The 19,874-nt window shown below is 42.0% G+C and overlaps 1 protein-coding gene and 1 long non-coding RNA gene across 2 annotated transcripts in view; one reads left to right on the top strand and one right to left on the bottom strand.

Annotated features, from left to right (window-relative positions):
• The window catches only part of tln1 (talin 1), a 93,852-nt gene that overhangs the window by 2,370 nt on the left and 71,608 nt on the right, over positions 1-19,874 (bottom strand). The window contains exons 41-55 of the mRNA XM_071926126.2: positions 18,922-19,092; positions 17,738-17,986; positions 17,515-17,634; positions 16,740-16,886; positions 15,547-15,713; positions 14,743-14,926; positions 13,241-13,366; positions 12,604-12,720; positions 11,785-11,970; positions 11,022-11,129; positions 6,021-6,126; positions 4,947-5,071; positions 4,130-4,255; positions 3,481-3,543; positions 3,211-3,393 (exon numbers count right to left, since the gene is read on the bottom strand). Of these exons, the coding sequence (XP_071782227.1) occupies positions 3,211-3,393; positions 3,481-3,543; positions 4,130-4,255; positions 4,947-5,071; positions 6,021-6,126; positions 11,022-11,129; positions 11,785-11,970; positions 12,604-12,720; positions 13,241-13,366; positions 14,743-14,926; positions 15,547-15,713; positions 16,740-16,886; positions 17,515-17,634; positions 17,738-17,986; positions 18,922-19,092 (2,178 nt within the window). The remainder of the gene's footprint in view (positions 1-3,210; positions 3,394-3,480; positions 3,544-4,129; positions 4,256-4,946; positions 5,072-6,020; positions 6,127-11,021; positions 11,130-11,784; positions 11,971-12,603; positions 12,721-13,240; positions 13,367-14,742; positions 14,927-15,546; positions 15,714-16,739; positions 16,887-17,514; positions 17,635-17,737; positions 17,987-18,921; positions 19,093-19,874) is intronic.
• Positions 13,996-15,620, top strand: LOC144541759 (uncharacterized). Its single transcript, XR_013506848.1, has 3 exons — positions 13,996-14,128; positions 14,721-14,940; positions 15,488-15,620. It is a non-coding gene; the product is annotated as an uncharacterized LOC144541759 (long non-coding RNA).

Below are 19,874 nucleotides of genomic sequence, written 5' to 3'. Positions count from 1 at the left end.
CAAGGGCAAAGCTAGGCAGCCACCACTGAATCTGCCTCTACTGATATATCTCTGGTTGGAATGTTACTGTTAGTCTGGCCCTGACATAAAACAAAACGCTATCCAGCCCCCCCCTCAGGAGGTGCAACAGCTGCTCGCTAATGCAAGACACCAAATTGGTACTATGACGATCTTTATGCCGGGAGTCACTACTAGGAGGGCAAGTTTCTCACACTGCTGATGAGATCTTTTTGCTTGGTGGGAGCTTCCTCCAACCTCCCCTGACCTGTCTTACTACACCCTCACTGGCTGCTTTTGCTCCCGTTCAGAGAAGTGGTGGATTTGTCATTTGGGATTCAGTTAATGCCATGTTAAACCAGATATCAAACAGTTAAGACCAGCAATTTAAATGGATCCATAGGCCCACTACTAACCAAGTGCTCAGGTGGGCTGAATTACAACAACTCACCAGTTTCTATACAGTCCAGTACAAAGAAATCTTTACAATAGTTATTTGATTTCACAATACTTTGTACTAATAAAAGGACTTATGTTGAACTAGGGGTGGAACAGTGCGATGGTATTTCTGAATTAGGGGTTAGAGTGTGGTGCAAAAGAAGTTATGTCATGCAAAAGACTTTGCTTAGCCTATAAATAGAATTATAATTCAACTTTATACAATTCACTTGCTAGCTAATTAGCTAAAACACAGTGTTACTACAATAGCTAGTCAAGTGCAATGGACCACATGATTCAGAGGATTTAATCATCATTCAAGGACTTCAAGAACTTCACCAGTGAGTCAATATGGTCTTTGATTATTCCATTATTGGTTGATGCATTGACTGATATGTCACTCACAAATGCGTCATATACATATTATATGTCATAACACCTTTCTCCAAGCTGTTTGAAAAGTGAATAAACTAAATCAGGATAGTACACACATTTATTAAAATGAGTGATACTTTTCTCTGCTGCATTGAAAACGTACTGAACCATGATCCCAAAGCCAAAGTAGGTAGCGAACTGTTCCACAACTAGTACAGAGGATACTGTCCTGAAGTAAGAGCCTAATGGCACTCAGAGGATGGGGATCAATGGTTGGCCCTCTCATTTGTGAAGTATGTGAGGGATGTGCAGTATACGCCATTGCTGTCACACAACCACCTGCTCCTCCTCCTCCAAACGGCCACATTTCCCCAGGTATTCACACATCAAACAAAGAATGAGGGGGAATCTGAATGGACGTTAATTACTCAGCACATTGAGTAATTACACAGCCTGGTAAAAGGGACAGTGCCAGAGACTGAAGAGTGCAATTTCTTGTAGTAGTAATCATAGAACAAGGCTAATGTTTCCAGTGATGGATGCAACATTTCCAAGCTAAGTTGTTTCCAGAGATACTGTAGACACAAATATATGGGAATTAACCAAGTGGCAGCTGCAAGCCCAGAACAGGAGGAGATAAGTCACTGCTGATTGGATCACAGAATATGAGATGGCCTGGTCTGGTTGGTGTGCAAACAGCTAGCATACACACAGCCTTAAATATATTATTTCTGGGTGTGGGGTGGGAAGGGACACGTTTTTATGTCATGTCTGTAGGGACTAACCACATTAGATACATACTGTGGAAAGAATAAAGATCAAAATTACTCTAATGGGTTATTTGGTAGACTTATTCCAAGAAGGAATCGGTCTTTTCAGTGCAATTCGTTAAGAATAAGAGCCTCCTCCACCTTCAGTTAGTTGGCTGAGGTTTGACTCCACACTAAGTTGGCTTCTAATGTAGTATACAGTGAAAACCAACCAAAGACTACCACAGAATTAGAAACTTTCACACTTAAAAAAATGCCTTAAATCTGGACGTCAAACTACATGATCTAAATGAGTTCTCAAGCTAGTGCCCCAACTCCAAGGGCTGCTTTCTCTGTAAAAACTAGAATTGCAGCCATAGATGAAGGGCTGCTCTAACCTGTGTTAAATATAGACCAGCCTAATCCTGATGTGGCAGCTGTACAGATATGGGGACTCACCTAGAAACTGAGACTCCCAACCTATTTATGGACCCCGGCTTACTGCCTGCCCTCCAGTACGCATAATTGTTCAGGAGGCATGAGACAAAGACTTGTGCTTCTCTGTTGTGGGATATGTTTAAACCAAGGGCCATAGCGACTGCACACTAGAATGACTGAGAACGTAGCATCAACCAAAACGTGGTTCCCACATAGACAAAGTTTAAACTCTCATCTTGGGCGTGACTCAGTATCGTCGTTTCAGCAAATAGTAGGGGGTGACAACAGTCGGGTTTGGACTGTTTTTGGATTTTGTTTTAATTTTTTAAACAGCTTTTAGGTAGGCTACTAGATTTTGGATCAGACAGCTAAAATGTAAAATAAGTAAATAAGGGCAACCCTCCGGATGTCATTTCTGTGTTTTGCAGACACTGAGAAAGAAGTTAAATAATGTGTCAGAGGCGGTTGCTGAATAAGCAAATTGCCAAGGGCCACATGAATATGATATCTCCACAATTGGGCCATCATAAAAGGTACTCTACCACCATTTCAGCTCTGGCCACTAGGGGGCGCAGTGCATCCCCTGCTCCCCCCCAAAACTTTGCCAGTGGGTTCCCACAACAGGCATATCACTAAGAGAGATTAGGTCCCAACTGCCCCAACCCTTCCTCTCTTAGTTCACACCTAGCATGTTTGGAGTGGTTGATTTTAACTCCTTTAATCCCGGTACAATTTGAACTCAGGCGGCAACCAATAACTGCACTGAGACGCTGAGAATGTGGGTCTCAGTCCTCTTCCAAGAGAATTGCAGTGCGGTTTGTTAGAAGTGAGAAAGCAATCCAAACTACAGGAAACGGCCCCAAAATGCAAAATGCTGATGGCCAGCAGTTCCTCATGCTTGGAAAGACTAGCATAACAAAATGAACTGAGGGCAAGCCACAGTCTGGACTATTTCTTCATGTGTTATTAACTGGTGTGAACACCAGAGAAGGTAAATTACAGCAAAGAGCACAGACAGAAGTTCATCATGCTAAGCTGAAGTTACAAGGACAGGAATCAGTATCCGATTGTTTGCAAAAGAGTTACTTATATGTCTCCTTAGATAATGAATTTAGCAGCATACCAAACAAGGTGTTCTGTCATGCTACAGTAATGGCATATGCAACACAAACAAAAGTAGGAGTGAGTGTGTAAAGCAGCATGGAGCACTGACCTGTAGCCTCTTCATGGTTTGGGAGTCCTGGTCAGCCTTGACCTTGCAGGCCACCAGGAGCTGAGCGGTGGAAGCCGCCACCTGCTTGGCTGAGGATATCAGCTTCTCCTCACTGGCGTGACCCTGTACCGCAGAGTTGGCCGCCTCGCACAAGTTGTTAGTTGCCGCTGCGACCATTCGGGCCTGGGAATCGAAGGAGACAGATCGTGAGCGAATGTTTCATCGCCAATTTGGAAGATGTAATAATAAAGCTTCCGGGAGGACACTTACAGCCGAAATGAGCCCCTGAGACCATTGTCCGTCATCTACTGCATTGGCTGGTATAGCGCCAACCTGTTGGGCAGATTAAGAATCAGAATGGCTTTATCATCATCAAAGTAACAGCAAGATTACATATATATATAATATATATATATATATAATATAATATATATAATATATATATATTATATAATATTTACAGATGGACGTTAAGAAAATGAATCAAAAACAACCACACACAACCAATGAATCCACATTTTTCAGGGATTACAGGAGGAATTTTTTCATCACTATTCTGTCACTTCATTTTGACTACCTTAGTTACTCTTAGTCCACAAATGACATAAATACTTACCTTGATGGAAAGACAAAGGCTTTGGAAAGAAATTCATACATAGGATCAACTTCACTGTTTATATTTGTCTAAAAAACAAATTTCAAGCATTTAAGCATAAGCCTTTAGATCAAAATGGCTTTAAGATAGTGAAAAACATAGTGCATTCAATCAGGTGTCCCCAAACTGCAAGTTGTTCTAGAGGGTCAGTACCTAGTACCTTACTGGTAGTGTCTAGTTTGAATGCTCCCAGAAGCACCCTGAATCTGAGGCAATCAGATTTCACCAAAGTGTACTTATGCGACCAGTACGGTTCACACGTACCTTCCCTTGAGCAACCAATTCCCTCTGAGCTGCTGAGGCTGCTTTGACCAAAGCGCTGGTGGCGGCTGCGATGGACTTGGCTGCCTCCAGAATCTGCTCCTCAAAGTTCAGGCTCTCGTCCGCTTCCTGTTTACAAGGACAAGCAAGCAAACGTTCTAGCCCGTAAACACGATGTATTCACCTTACAGGGGCATGATGATGATCTGTGGATGATTTGTACATGCAAAACTGCACATACTTGCAAATGTTAAGAGGGCTTGTTCGGATCTAGATTTAGTGTTCTTCTGACTGATTTAAATGGATATCAGCATATTTTATGTGCATGCGGTACGAACCAGTAATCCCTTAAAATAACATACATTTTCATTAATTTACATTAATTCGCGCAAAAATACCCTTAAAATGAATTAAGGGAGTTATTAATGGAGGAGATCCCATCAAAACGTCCTTAAACACCCCCTTAATCTTGACTTCTTCTTACTTTATAATTTAATGAAAAATTAAGGGAGACAAGAACTTTTCCATTAATTTCCACTTAATAACCCTGTAAACCATGCACAAAAGGCATGAAAAATCCCTTAATTACTAGTAATTACAAACCCATGATACTAACCTTACTTTTTTAAAGCTGTTATTTTTAATGGATAATGAATGTTTATGTAATGTAGAAATTAAAGACATTTCAGGGATAAAATTCCTCCTCACCCCATGTTATCCATGGGGTGAGGAGTTGATAATATGTTGACACTGAGGCTGAGGTAACAGGTTAAGTGTGTATGGTAGGGAGTTCTGATGCTGGTGGAAAAAGCCCTTTCACCTTGGGTTTGGTCCTCGGTCTCAGCTGCTCCAGTTTCTTGGCGGCTGCTTCAATGGCCGCCGCCGCTCCCAGCAGCTCGTTCTCCGCAATGACGGTGGGATCCTCGGGGTCCACCCATTCTGTACCTGCAACACAAAAACACAACAGTGACATAACATAAAATAACCATAAAACCACAAAATAAACTAGGTGAACAAAACTGGTTGAATCTTCCACTAAGAATACCTACTATATTTGAAGGGGCACATTTACACGGTTCCTTAGGTTTTGCATTACCTGAATATGTAAACATAGTTGAGGTGGATAGTAGGTAATGATATGTGCAGATTTGAAATATTAATACTGGCAATATAACTCCCATCTTGTGGGGAGTGGCTTTTAACACTTCCTGCAAGCCACATCAATCACATACTCTTTCATCTCTCTCTCCCTTTTGCATCATCTGTTAAATCAGGACATGGACATGGCAACAGGGATTCAGCTGCAGCTCATGTCTCTTAAATAAGACTTGAGGAAGATTACTCTTTTTGGGTGGATGATGTGTTCATGGTATTGCCTTGAGCACAATGCAGGTTGAACTTGACATTTATGAGATGGATCCCCGAAGATAGCCGTGTGAAACAGTAGAACCCTAAGGCAGCAGCTGAGAGCCAGTACTGAAAACAAGGCTGCCATTAGAAAGAAACACGAGGCCATCTTCTCCTTTCTAATTCTCAGCTCCACAGATATTCCCAGCAGCTGAAATTATTGGCCAGTATTGGCTTTTTTTGCCAGTATGTCATTATTAGAAATTATGATTGACCTTCACTTTTATTTTTCCCTGTCAAAAATAAATGTCTCAGAATATAACCATTCTGACAAAATGTGGCAAAACTAATTTTGAATAGGTACTAAAACTGTACTTTCAGCTATACACTGCTTACAACTATTCAGCCATGTCATTAAGACAAATGAATAATGACATTGGCACCATTCTGAGTGTAAATAAAGACATGAACTACCCCCCAGAGAGGCGGGGAGGACCACAAGTTGGGCACGTGGTTCTGTCGTTGAAGAGGTCAAAGGTCAAAGTACCTTTCATGGCCTCGGCAGCCTGGATGAGCTCAGTGACGGAGCCGGCCACACGCTTGGAGTAGTTGGCCAACTGCTGCTTCAGGTCATGGGTGGGCTTCTGGATGATCTGTTGGTGGAGGCAAAACAAAGTGTCATACATCTTGCCTCAGATTTATTCAAATTGGCCTTCTGAGCCACTGTACTGCACTGCATCAATGACGCTTAATATATTACCCTGTGTTACTCAAATCTCAGACTTGCTCAAGAGTGCCTGTCCTCTTAAAATGCCTTCACATGCTAAGCTAGACGACACCTATCTTTCATCAGCTGTGAACACTGATCACTTTGCCAACTAATAGATACCTTTACAGAAGAATATATTAACTTGTATAATTTCAGGCTCTCACATCAAAGGTACAATTTTTGGACAAAATGAGACAGTACATTCATACCAATAATATGCCCAACAATGTGTAGTCATTACAAGCTTGAAATCTTTGCATCCAACCAATGAGGACATTCTCTGTAAAAAATAATGGTAATTTATGTTTGAATTGTTGGTGCCCATATACTGTATGTGTTTGGGTTTGGGTTTCAGCTGCAGCTCTAGTTTACGTCAGTGTCCTCAGAGTGTCCTGTCCCGCTGGCCATATCCAGGTTGGAGCAGTGCAGGACAGGTGCAGGGCATTAACAGGGCTCAGTCAATGCCCAGCTCAAGTTCATTCAGATGTGTTGCCGTGAAAAGACGGGGGGGGCATGAATGCAGCTGCACAGGAATGCATGCAATGGGCCAAACTAATGCTACGGCCAAACGCAAATACATACTGTGCATGCGAATGCTCACAGACAGACCACATGTACAGACACATTGACACAGACACACGTTAAGACGACACATTCACACATGCTGTGACCAACCCATTACCTGAACTCCCCACGAATCACCTCCATTGCTAAAACAGTATTGGGCACAGGGAAATAGGACATATGGCATGTTCGGTGTCACACGACAAGATACATGAAACTCCATGCGACAACTCCAGATAAAGTTAGTTGACCTGTGATATGAGGTTTTGAGAAGACTTAGTGTGCCATGTACTAATCTGATGGCAAGACATGCAACAAAAATGTAACTAACTGTGTGTTCACATTGTGAGCAACACAATAAACAAGTCACTGGAAGTCCAATCATTTCCTATTGAACTGAGCGACCAGGGAAACTCGGCCGATGTGTGGACAGGTCACCAAGCTTGTCAGCTGAGAACAGTTGGCCATGGCTGAACTTGTTATGGTCACGGCCCATCAACAGCCAACCAGATTTCTGCGCCTCTTTGTTTCTCTACCAATCTGATTTAGGGAAGAACAAGAATAACCGTCTCAAAAACGATGCTTGGAGAATAGTTTCATCCATCATCAGGTTGATGGTAAGCTCTGAAGTCAAGTATTTTAGTAGTTTTTATTTTCGATTAATGCTACCTAATTAGCGCTTGCTAGCTAACTATGTTAACTCATCAAACCAATGTAATGTTATGAAAGGCAAAAAAAACATGATTCGTCTGCTCAAAACTTTGTAGCTGCATACGACTACATAGATGTAATTTGAGCCTCTGGCACCGCCCACAATCGGTCGGAATAGAGTGACCAAGTTGCTCACAGTGTGAACACACAGTCTTTCTAATGTGAACATATACTATGTTGACTGATTCAGCTCTATCAAGCTGCATCTTGACGTGGCCAGTAAAGTTAGATTCCCTCAATGTAAATGTAAACCAATGTAAACTAAGGTGCGGACCACCAGAGGTTATGTTAACATTTTCTTCCATGCTGTGAGCTGAGCTGGTCTGGGATCTGCTAATATGCTGCTGACGCTGTATTCTGTAGGCTTGCTGGGGTGTAAAGTATGTCCTGGGGCATTCAACAAATGCAGCTCCACACTTGTGCAGGTCAATCATGTGGCCTACTCACCGGCTAGCACAGTCACCAGTGAGCCACAACAGTGAAGGAATATTGACAGAGCATTGGGAAGAGGAAAGAAAATGGTGGATCAAACACATGACTGCCTTTACATTTGACATGCAAAGGTATTTGCCTTTGTAACCATGCAGCCATCGCTCTGTGAGATATTGCTTTGGTGATATTAGTGGAAGTTTGTACTTTATCTGAGACAAAACCGTTATTCGCAACTATAAAGGAAATGACAGCCACAGTATACTTGCTGTGTAAACTAATTTTAGCAGGTTTGTACGGACAAAAGGCATCATATGTGAGAAGTGGCTCGATGATAGGAGACATGGTTGGACTGCAAGGGCCCTGAGGTTTCTGATGAAGTCTCTGCTGACAGCGTTTATGGTGTTGGTTGAAACTGAGCTTGCAGTCCAATGTGATGCCAAAGTACCTTAAAGCCTCAACCTGTTCTTCTTCATCTGCATTTATGGCGGCTGGGCAGTGTGTACTGTCTGTGGATGAGTTAATGAGTTCTTTAGTTTTTTGGGACATTGAGATGTTTGTATTGCACAGAGCGGTGAAGTGGGTGATGGACATCTGTTATTTTGTCAGGGAGTTGTCACTGAGGAGTGTCATCAGAGAACTTCAGATATGTGGTGATAGGAGTTGGGCTGTGACTGCCATTGGTGTAGAGCGTACAGGAAGGGGCTCAGGACACGGCCTTGGCGGACACCCGTATTAGTAATGATGATGGGAGATGAACTGTTGCCTACCCTTCCTCTTGTTACACAATTTAGAGTCCACTTTGGACACAAAAAACCACTACCTTCAAGCCCTATTCTAGCTAACCCCTACTTTCCTCCCTCTCTCATGGATTCAGCGTTTAAGTTGTGGACTAGTAGAGGACTTAAATGTGTAAGGGATCTTTTCAAAGATGATTCTTTTGTCTCCTTTGAATATTTAAGGACCCAACATAATATTCCAAATTGTCATTTTTTTTAGGTACTTACAAATTTGCAATTTCATCAAGAAATACTTCTCGCCTTCCCTAACACCTATAGAGACAAATTGGATTGATGATTGCATCAACCGAGACCCACTATCAAAAGGCTGTGTCATTCATATATGACACCATTCAAAGCATATCCTCCCCCTCCCTTCAACATATAAAGGAAAAATGGGAAGAAGATCTGAACTTGCAGATACCAGATGTGACATGGCAATGGGCAATGTCACATCTGGTAGGAGTGAACTCATCCTCTATTTGTATTAGACATGGTTTGATTCAGTTTAAAGTATTTCATAGACTCCATCTCTGCCGGAGTAGACTCGCTAAGCTCTATCCAGATGTGGATCCAACCTGCCAAAGATGTCACCAGACTGAGGCCACCCTCTGTCATATGTTTTGGTCATGTTCAAAGCTGAGCTCCTTCTGGTTGTCCATCTTTGATGCCATTTCTTATGTTTGTAACAAAGGGATTAGCCCTAACCCTATAATGGCAATATTCTGTACCACACCCGAGGAGATCACACTTTCAGCAAATCAGGCAGATACAGTTGCGTTTACCACCCTCCTAGCCAGACGATTGATCCTTGCCAATTGGAAGGCAGCTAAAGCTCCAACACACAAACGATGGATGGAGGAAGTAATGGCTCACCTGAAGTTAGAAAAATTGAGGTATTCCCCCTAAATTTTTTTTACAATGTTTGGCAGCCATTCATGAATTATTTCGATAAGGAATTTCCTGTCCAAGCACAAGATAACCCCTAACCCCCCCACCCCTAACTCTCACTCCCATCCCATGTTATTATGTTCAGTTACAGTACTGGTTGCTGGTCTGACTGTCCTGTCCTGTTTTGTTTTGTGTTTTTTTTGTAATGAAGTTGATACTATTAAAATACTATTCAAAATGCAATAAAAATATTTGAAAATTAAAGTTTGACATTGTTGTTAGTATACCGCTGCCCTAAGTGACATATGACCACCAGCCAGCCACCTAATTCAACTCTTAAGTGGTCCATGTCTGAGGAGATCAATGGTGGATTCCCTATACACTGGTCAACAGAGAAACCCAATCCCAATAAAGATGTTACCCAATACCACCCGTCCCTCCCCTCCCATTAATCAGACCACTTTGTGATACTGCACCCCTGTTAAATAAGAAAGACAAGTGTGGAAATTTCATGTGATCTGTGACCCTGTGGTGTTTTAGCACAGCATTTCCCTGAGATCACTTGTCAATCAGTGTGTCCAGTACTGTGACGTCTTTTTCCTTGGATTTTCTGTTGATGCAGTTTGACTTTCTGTAGGTGGCGCTCTTTTCTTTGTCTGTTCAGCCATGCTGGCTATCACTGCTCATGCTAATTACCCAGTTCTTCTTATTCCAAATGAACAGGAAACATAAAATTTGTCACTTCCTCTGTGCCGGAGGGGAGCTTTCATGACTATTGCGAAATGGACATTTATTTCGATGACGATGACGTGGATTATTACTTGTCAAGATAGAGTACATTTTCCTCTTCCTTTTAATAACACAAACTTACTAATCTTACTTTTTCTTAAAAAATGATGAAGTGCACACACGTAAGTGGTTAAGGCAGCTATCTGTTTTCATTGGCAGGGCATAAAGCTTAAAATAACACAGGGGCTCGAGGCCAGGTTGTTAAGGCAGTATTTCACTCCTGGCTGTCTTCCAAATGAAGTGACATGGGGGAAGGGGTGAAGGACAGGAAGCTTGTTGGTCTTCAGATGCCCTCCGTGTAACTGGATCTTTTCACAGGTCACACTGGTCACCAGTACAGGTCTTGGAAACCCACTGCCACGGTCCATTGGATTGTTCGGGTCAACCATAACACAGCTGATGTTTACACGGTCACTTAGTTGTCATGACCTTTTCTTGGCTGAGCTAGTGGTTGAGGTATGGCTGGTATCATGGAGGGTTGCAGAATTCTTAACAGATTTCTACTTCTCTTTAGTTGTGTATCATAATATGCTTTTTGGGGAAGGATATAATAGGAAGAATGGGTAGCGCTGTAAGGAGGTGAATGCATGTGTGAGAGTGTGTGTGTGCCTCTTACCACCAACACATGCTCCAGTAGTCCTAGGTATCCAGCAGCACATTCATTGCCATAACGTAGTGCCCTCATCTGGACCTCCTTGCTGACCTCTGGGTGATAGGCAGCTTGCTGAAGGGACAACAAGGAAAGATATCAACCTATGAACTTAATATGGAAAAAGTAAGCATCCAAAATGACTATTTGGTACCATACTGAATAATTAAAGCTTTGTCAGGCAACCTTGCACATCAATGGCTCCAAATGGCAGCAAGACATGTGACCTCCGAACGCGAAAACCAAGCGTCAGTTTGCAGTACTGCAGTTTTGCAGATGTATTTGCAGATGTATTGCACCATACTGACTTTCTAAAATGTCTTTGTTACACATAAACTCCCAGAGCAGTGATCTTTTCTTTTGAAATCCCTCGATACCCGTGTGGAGAGAGGAAAATGATTTGCGTTTTGCTATTGTTGACCATTACAGCCAAAGCAAATGCATGCGCATCACACACTTTAAGGCAGGGGATACAAACTTTGGCACAACACCCTGGTCTATGTTTGGAGCCACCAATGTAGTCCTGCCCAACTTGTGAACCGGATGAGGATGGTTCTCCTGTGAGTGTCAGGTATGGTCATTCAGCTCATAGTGTTAACTGGAGATTCAGTCCGGTAGGATAAATGAGTAGATAGGAAATCTGGCACCACCTCCCTGCCATGAGGGTTAGGGTTAACCTCATTTTATTAATTTAAGGAGAAGGCCATTTGAATGCCTTTCTGTCCTGTACCTTGCAGGAGTGCAACATGTCAGCGATGGCCCTTCTGCTGAGATTGGCGGTGGCGATGACATCCTCCTGGCGACAAGAGTTCCCAGCGGCCACTGCCTTGGCGGTTGCCTGTGTGATGCCTTTAGTCATGCGGATGAACTCCTCCGGTGTGGCTGTCTTTGGTGGTGGGTCGGCGCTTCTGAACACCTGAGTGGAGAAACCAGGATGATATTCATGAAATACTTCCAATCAACTGTCGAGTGCATTTTCTGCTAATATATCGCAAAGAATAACATGCAAATTAGGTGTGTTTCCATCAGCTGGGAATTCAATAAATTGGCTTCCTGAATGTCAAAACACATCCACCAGAAAAATGGAAAGAGTCTTTCTAGATTTCATCAGTAGAACAGCAGTTGGTAATGTTCTTTAGTGCCAGCTAATGTTGCCCGCATTTCATGCTTTCATGTGATGACAAAAACGAAGAAATGGACTTGGCAATATTCTAATGTACCAACTAATGGTCATACAACCACAGTGGAGACGTCATATTTCTGGAGGCTGTGGTGGACAGACATTTTACAGACAACAGTTCAGCCACTTTTGACCTATAGATATATGATATTGAGGAAATTTTATTGAATTCTGCCATTTTCATTCAGTGTTTCTAATTCCACATAAAAATAAGTGAATGGAAACCCAGCTACTGACACAATAAATAAAATAGACTAACATTCAGTTCTATTTCTAATGCCACTCATTCCATTCTCTTACTCTCCATGCCTTCTAATTAAAAGACTATATTAATCAAACTAACAAGCATCCTTGAATGTGGTTACTCACAGTCAGCTCCTGTTTGATGTGTTCAATAGTGGCCTCCAAAGCCCTGGTGCCTTTGGTGGCTTCATCCTCCACTGCCTTCACCGTCTTCAGCAGCGAGGTCACGTTGGTGACCATCACCTACAGCAACCAGGACATACATTATGGCACTGGATTACATTGATGGCATGCCAAAACTGTTCAATAATGCATTTTGCAGTGATAAAGGAGGGTATATTTTATGTATGCTAACTGCCACTCTTCACTTTGACATACATTTTACCCACCAAACTGCATTTATTTTGATACATTCTCAATTTTTAGGCTGGATGGCTACAAATTGAGAATGTATCAAAAAGGCTAATATTAAGCACAATATCAAAATAATGAATTAAAACATGTAGGAAATATTTCTATGGAGGTTAGCTAACATATTCACTAATTACAAGCCACCTATTATTGCTATCGGTTAGCTAGAAGGCTAACTAGTCACGACAGAATAACAAACAAAAGGTAAAGCACCCAGATATGCTATCGCTAGCTAGCTTCCAGGCTAACAAAGCATATTATGCTTCAGGTAAGCTGAAATACTACCTTTAAAATAAAAAAATTCATCTTTAGCGAATTAGTATTTTGTATCATATCTTAGTATGTATCTTACTTTAGCAGAGTTCTTCAGTTGAAGCATGGTGGGGTCGTCGTGAGGTTTGCCCGCCGCTGCCTTGGTGGCGCTGATAAGGTCACCCAGGGCCTTGGCCACATCTTTGACTGCGTTGATCAGGACCACCTGCAGGGGGCAGCACAGATTGTTTTGTATTATATTCGATGCCTTTGCTGAGGGAGTATGCATCAAGACACATGTATTTTTCTCCATCTTATATTAGCATGTACAATAAACGGTGGCACGATTACATATAGATTGATGCAGAGAACATGTATTCCAACAGTATGGAGCAGATCAGACTGGAAAGATACCAGATGATTGGACAAATCGGAAATTCAACCAGTTAACCAAGCACAAAATAAGTAAGCAAATATCAATCCTTATGTAGATGTATACGCGTGGAAGTATAGTACTTAGTCATCCTGAATATATTACATTGCACTAATATTTCTAATAACCAATATTTATATATAATATGAAGATATAGCATATAGCAGCCAAACAGGAAGGACTGTGGTGAGATCTTATAGTAGGGGCATTTTCTGCACTTTCTGCCTACATTTCGGTCATTTGACAGAAGTTAGGAGGAAATAAACTGAACCCAAGTCAGTCTGCTCTGGTGCCTCCACTCACATGTCTGGCCCAATAGATTTGCTATGGTGCCAACACTGATCTCAAAAGATAAGACCATTTCTGAGAAAAGTTCTAACACTTTTTGCAGTTGGTTATAATGACCAGTTCTTAAGTATAAGGCCGGACCAGAAATCCTATTTTTTTATTCAAGCTGGCTTGACACTGGTCCGTTCCTGGCAGTGGTAGTGCATTGTGTTTTGGATTTTTTATATTTTAGGGTTTGTGAGCACATTTGGTCGACGACCTGATGAGGTAAGCACTTGAATATGTGAGCGACGCTGTCTTTGTTTTCTGTTTCTTCAATAGATAGGCATAATCACAGGTCAAAAATGATGGGGTCACGTTCCAAATCCCAATTTAACCCCTGGAGACATCTACACGAAAGGCTAATTAGCTCATGTGTTAGGAAATGGAGACCCACCATGTCTTGGCAGTGTAGCTTTGTATGGGAAAGTGATTTTAGAACTGTCTACAGTATATCTAATCTGACAGAGGAGTTTAAATGTGCCAAAGTAAGATTCAAAATGACATTGACAGAGTTGAAAGATCTAACAGTTAGCAGTGTCACACCTACTGTGCCAGCGGGCCGAAAATGGAAACCAAGAGAAGCGGTTCAGCTGGCCCAGTCAGTGCTTAGGCATAGGGATATTTTAGGGTAGGTGCAGCAATGGGCGGGGAGGACTAAGGCTAGTCTTAGGACAACCTTTATGGAGTAAAGGAACGAAAAGATGGTTGTGGAGCAAGAGGCTGATACTGTCTTGCTGTCTTAAATAAATCTTTGTGTCCCGACCTGAACCCTTTATTTGCTGCTTGAGGTTACATTTTTCACTTGTTTTCTTGACAGGCAGTTCCTCTCCTATCCCTACCTGGGTCTCGGGGTCCTCGGCACCCAGGCTGGCGGCTCCCAGTTTCACGACATCAGCCAGTTTGGTGATGGTGCAGACCGAGGACTGGGCGGCCTGGGCTAACTTCTCCTGGCTGGCTCCGGCGCCAGACACCAACAGCTTCGTGTCCTCCACCAGCGCCTTGGCTGTTTTCAGAATGTTCTCTCTGGATGAATTGAGGTCATAAAGTCACCAACATGGACCGTAGATATTGTATATTCCAAGGAGAAGGAAAGGAAATGGTTTCCCCTCGTTTTGACATCGCACAAATATTTAAAATAGAATGAGAAATTGATACACCAATATATTCTGCATTTGGGGTTTCCCGATTTCTGCAAATGTCAATGCTTTGACATTATTTTGCAGCTATTAAACAAAAGCAGATTTTATTGCATTTATTCCCACTCATGCGTTCAAATAAACATGTTATTTTTTCACTTATTAGCTTATTGTTGTTTATTTACTTACCAAAGTTGCCACACATCATGTTGTACATATAGCGATTAAGTCTCTAATAAGAATACATAATGATTTACATCTTATGCAATTGAAAAGATTGTCAGCTGCACATGTATATAATCCCCATTTGCTATATTTATATTCTATTTTTGTTTATTTTTGATTTTTCTTTGTTGTATCTGTTACATTTCCTGCTGCAATGACCCAATTTCTCCACAGGGATCATTTAAGTTGAATCTAATCTAATTGTATCTTACTTATCTTACAGTATGTCTTACAAGTTGGCGATAACATGGTCACATGGGGAGTCCCTGTAGTGTTTAGTACCTGTGGTCGGCGAAGGTCTCTGCATTCTCCCTGTTGAGAGTACCAGCAGTGGCGAACATGATAGTGGTGTCGAGGTCAGCGATGATGCCGGACACGGCGCTGGCCGCTGTGATGCAAGCCTGGGTGCCCCGGTTACCTGCCTGGAGGGACGCCAATACATGGGACACCTGCAAGAGGAAGAATCGAATATGACTGGAACTGATATTGTAGTGTTTCGAGCTCAACACGCCAATTTGACTGAAGATGACTTTTTAAAGAATAAGAAGAAAAGATACACTCATCTCATAGTTAGCACTTAAAAGGTTGAAAGAAGATTCTGCTGCATGTAGGCTAATGCTTACGTATACAATGGAAGTGGATACGGCTCATTGATATCAATGTATTGTATAACTCAGACAGTATGAAAGTTGTTATTGTGAGATTGAGTTGATCAGTGTGCCATAACAAGTATTTAGAAAGTTGAATGGAGTTTCTACTGTTTTCATTGGCTGACTTATAAATCCAATGGAAGTCTATGAGAGACTTGGTTATTATCGCAGCCATTTCGGCCTTACTTTCACTGATTGGGACGAAACTTGGTAGGGATGTTCCAAATAGAATTCCTGAGGAGCCCAGCAAGTTTCGTAGCAATCGTCCAATCACAAGCCAAGTTATAACCTAAAATGTAATAGGCCACGCCCACCCGGAAGTAATTTGGTCCAAATTTGGGATTTTCATGAGTACAGGTATGTGTATCAAATTTCATGAGATTTGACATACATGGGATTCACCTGCTCTTGGTGTCAAAACGTTGATGAGTCGAGCCGCGGACAGCAACCGACAGCAAAATTATATAGATATATATCAAGAGTTTGTGTGCAAAAACATATAACTCCATTTGTATTCATTTCTATAAATCATGTTTTTTTTCCAGGTAATATCAATCAGTTTTGTTGCTGTATCCTATTACTATTTGCCGCTTCAACAACCCAATTTGCCCCACATGGATCATTAAAGTTTCATCTAATCTAATTTTATCTTGGTCAACTAGACCATGTGATTCTGTTTGGGAAGATCAACAACACAACAAATATACAAAACATACAAATGTCCATACACTTTTCAGATTTTCAGGCCCGCTTCATTCCTAATATAAAAAAGCAGCACTTTGCTACAGTAGGACTTGGAAGTAAAGCGGCTAGTTTTTGTGTGACCTTCTCGGAGACTTTGCGGGCGCTTTCGATCAGCTCCTTCTTGGTGAAAGAGTCGTTGGGGCTGCACTGCAGAGCTCCAGCTTTGGTGACCAGGCTGGTACAGGTGAATCCCAGCTCGCCCACCTGCTTCTTGATGTGGGAACCAATCTGGACACAAACACAGGAAGAGGGAGTTAGATCAATACGGAAGAGGACTAGGGCCACGTGAAAAGTTTATTTGAGTTCTGAGATTTAAGTCAGAATTCTGAGATTAAATATTCTCATAATTCTGACTTTAAACCTCAGAATTCTGACTTTAAACCTCAGAATTCTGACTTTAAACATGAGCAACAAAGGAAATTGGTGGAATGGTCCATGTACAGTCAACTCAAGAATTATTGGCACCCTTCACGAACATGAGCATAAATGATTGTATAAAATAAACAATACACATATTGATTCAAATTTTCTGCTCAAGCATTTGGGGGAACTACTTACTTTTACTAATTCTTATAAAAAACAGTCTCCGGACTTGAACCCTACTGAAAACCTGTGGTCTGAATTGAAGAGGGCAAACCTAAGAATATCAAGGATCTTGACATTTTTTGCATGGAGGAGCGGTCCAAGATCCCTCCCAAAAATGTTCTCCAACCTTGTCAGACATTACAGGAAGAGGCTCAGTGCCAATAAATTTAATTTTTTACAGCCATTTTTGCTCATTTTCATAAAGGGTGCCAATAATTCTGGAGTCGACTGTCTAATGCCAAGATGATGAGGTGAGGTCAGTCCCATTTACTTCATCGTTCTCTGCGGTGATGGCGGCATATTTGGCCTCAGTGGCCAGCTCTCCAAACTCATTAGTCAGCTCGTTGGCCAATCCTCCCAGATCATCAGGGTTGGTGTTGGACTTGGTCACCTGAGGACAGAGGAATCACCAGATTAGTCGATTTCCAATAGCCACTAAGTGCATCCATCAAGGTAGGGTAGTAACACATATGCCCACACACACTACACCTTACCATCTCCTGCACGGTGATGGCGATGGCCTTCGCCGTCTTCACCATGGTGGTCTGGTAGTCGACGAAGGTGCCGTCGGGTTCGCCTGCAGGCGCGTCCTCCATTTTGTTGATGGCCTGGTTGATGGAGTCCACCATGCCGCCCACGGCACCCGCCGCGCTGGCCGTCTCGGCCAGGGTGGCACCCAAGTCGTCGACCGCTTCCTTCATCATCTGCACCGACTCCTCCAAGGCCTCCTGGGTATGGGCCGCCTGGGGCAAGAACGATTAGATACATTTTATTAAAAGCTGATATAGTCATTGTGCACACAAATAACAGGATTACAGAGGACAACGATAAATACAAAGACCATTGACCAAGACAATTGGGCCCAAGAAGCAATCACTATGTTGGATTGAGGATCTGCCTGAGGATCTTTCAAACCACTTCTTAAAGCTATTTTCTATAGACTTGCTTTTATGTGAGGAGTATTTATTATTGTTTTTGACCTCCCTTTTATGATTCTTGCCTTACGTTTATATTTCTTACCTTGCTTTTATTGCTTTTGCTGTGGATTTTGTTTTGCTTTTTCCTTTGCAAAGAAATTTGTAGCTGTGTTTTGAAAGCTGCTGTATAAATAAAGATTATGATTATATTATTATTATTATTATTAATAAACCGTTCTGAGGATCCAGCTGGCCACTGAAGCTGCTTCTACAGTCAGCAAATGTACAATTCTGTGGATCATTGGTTCTCAACGTGGGGTCCGGGGACCACCGGGGGTCCTTGAGGAAATTGCTGAATTGTTAAACTTCAGCATTATTTTATTTACAAGAAGTTAACACAATTAGAAATGTAGAAGAGTGACTGTTTTGATCATAGTTTCACTGTTATCTCTCTACCTACAATACAGATAGTCATGGAATTCTGGACAAAATGATATCTAACAATAAAGATCTCATCAAATGGGGGTCCGTGGCTCTACTGTGTACTAAACTAGGGGTCCTTGATATGAAAAAGGTTGAGAATCACCGCTGTAGATGACCATCATATCGCAGTATAGACTGCATCTTCCTCCTAGTTCTCTGCTCTGTTATGGCCTCCGAGACAAAGACTCAAAATAGAGAGAGGTTTCATCTGGCCAGGTTTCATGACAACCGCCTCTAACAGACTCGCATTACATCACATTTATATATGCGTGCGATACCTTGGGATTTCCTCCGGCCTCCTTGGCGGTGTAGAGCATCTGCAGAGCCGACTCCGCCAGGGTTTTGGTCTGGTCCAAGACAGCCATCTGCTGCTGGCTGCTGACGATCTTAGACGCTGTACCAATGGCTGCCATGATCAGGGGCTCAAAGTAGCTCACCATCTGAGAGACCTGAACGAGTAGGCGGGAAAGAAAGGCCAGGAGAATATGAGTTATAAGGTATGGAGAGTTTGACACCAATACCAAGTGATAAGCACGATAATTGTGTTGTGTGTTTTTGAAAAAATACTGTTCCTTTACAGCTGCATGTCTGTAAACAGGATAAAGCTCTATAGTGTAGCTAGTTGAAAGACTGAAAGGACTTTTTTGGTTTGGGAATAGGCTTAAAGCAATATTCCACTTAGTTTTGACATGGGGGTTATTCGGCACTTGACCACCATGAAAACCAGAATATAAACTAATCACAAGATTGGATGCAGCTGGGACGAGTTTGTAGTGTTTGTAGTGTTTGAATGAGGCCACAAAAATAGCCTGAAAACTTATATCCCCAACATATCCCGCTTTTAAGACAATAAAAAAGTAATTAATCTGCCCTCATTTCGCATTTCTATCCTTGGTTTATACTAGAATTAGTATTTCCCAAACTATCTCTCCTAAATGGCATCCCTCCGCTATGTTCTCTTCTATCAATAAAAATGCTATTTGGCAAAATGATGTTCTAAAATTATGTTCAGTCTATTTTCGTGGCCTCATTCAAATGAATGGGAAGTATAAAATCGGAATGCTACAAGCTCATCCAGCTGCATCTGATCTTGGCGAGTAGTTTATATTCTGGTTTTCATGGCGGTCGAGTGCCGAATAACCCCCATGTTAAAACTAAGTTAAGTATTACTTTAACCTATGTCCATGTAGCACTATTCTTCTTTCAGTTGGACCACAAGCATGTAAGCAGT

Source organism: Centroberyx gerrardi, chromosome 2 (genome assembly GCF_048128805.1).
Source record: "Centroberyx gerrardi isolate f3 chromosome 2, fCenGer3.hap1.cur.20231027, whole genome shotgun sequence".
Lineage (NCBI taxonomy): Eukaryota > Metazoa > Chordata > Actinopteri > Beryciformes > Berycidae > Centroberyx > Centroberyx gerrardi.
Note: the sequence above shows the minus strand (reverse complement) of the source record. Positions and strands in the feature narration are given on the sequence as shown.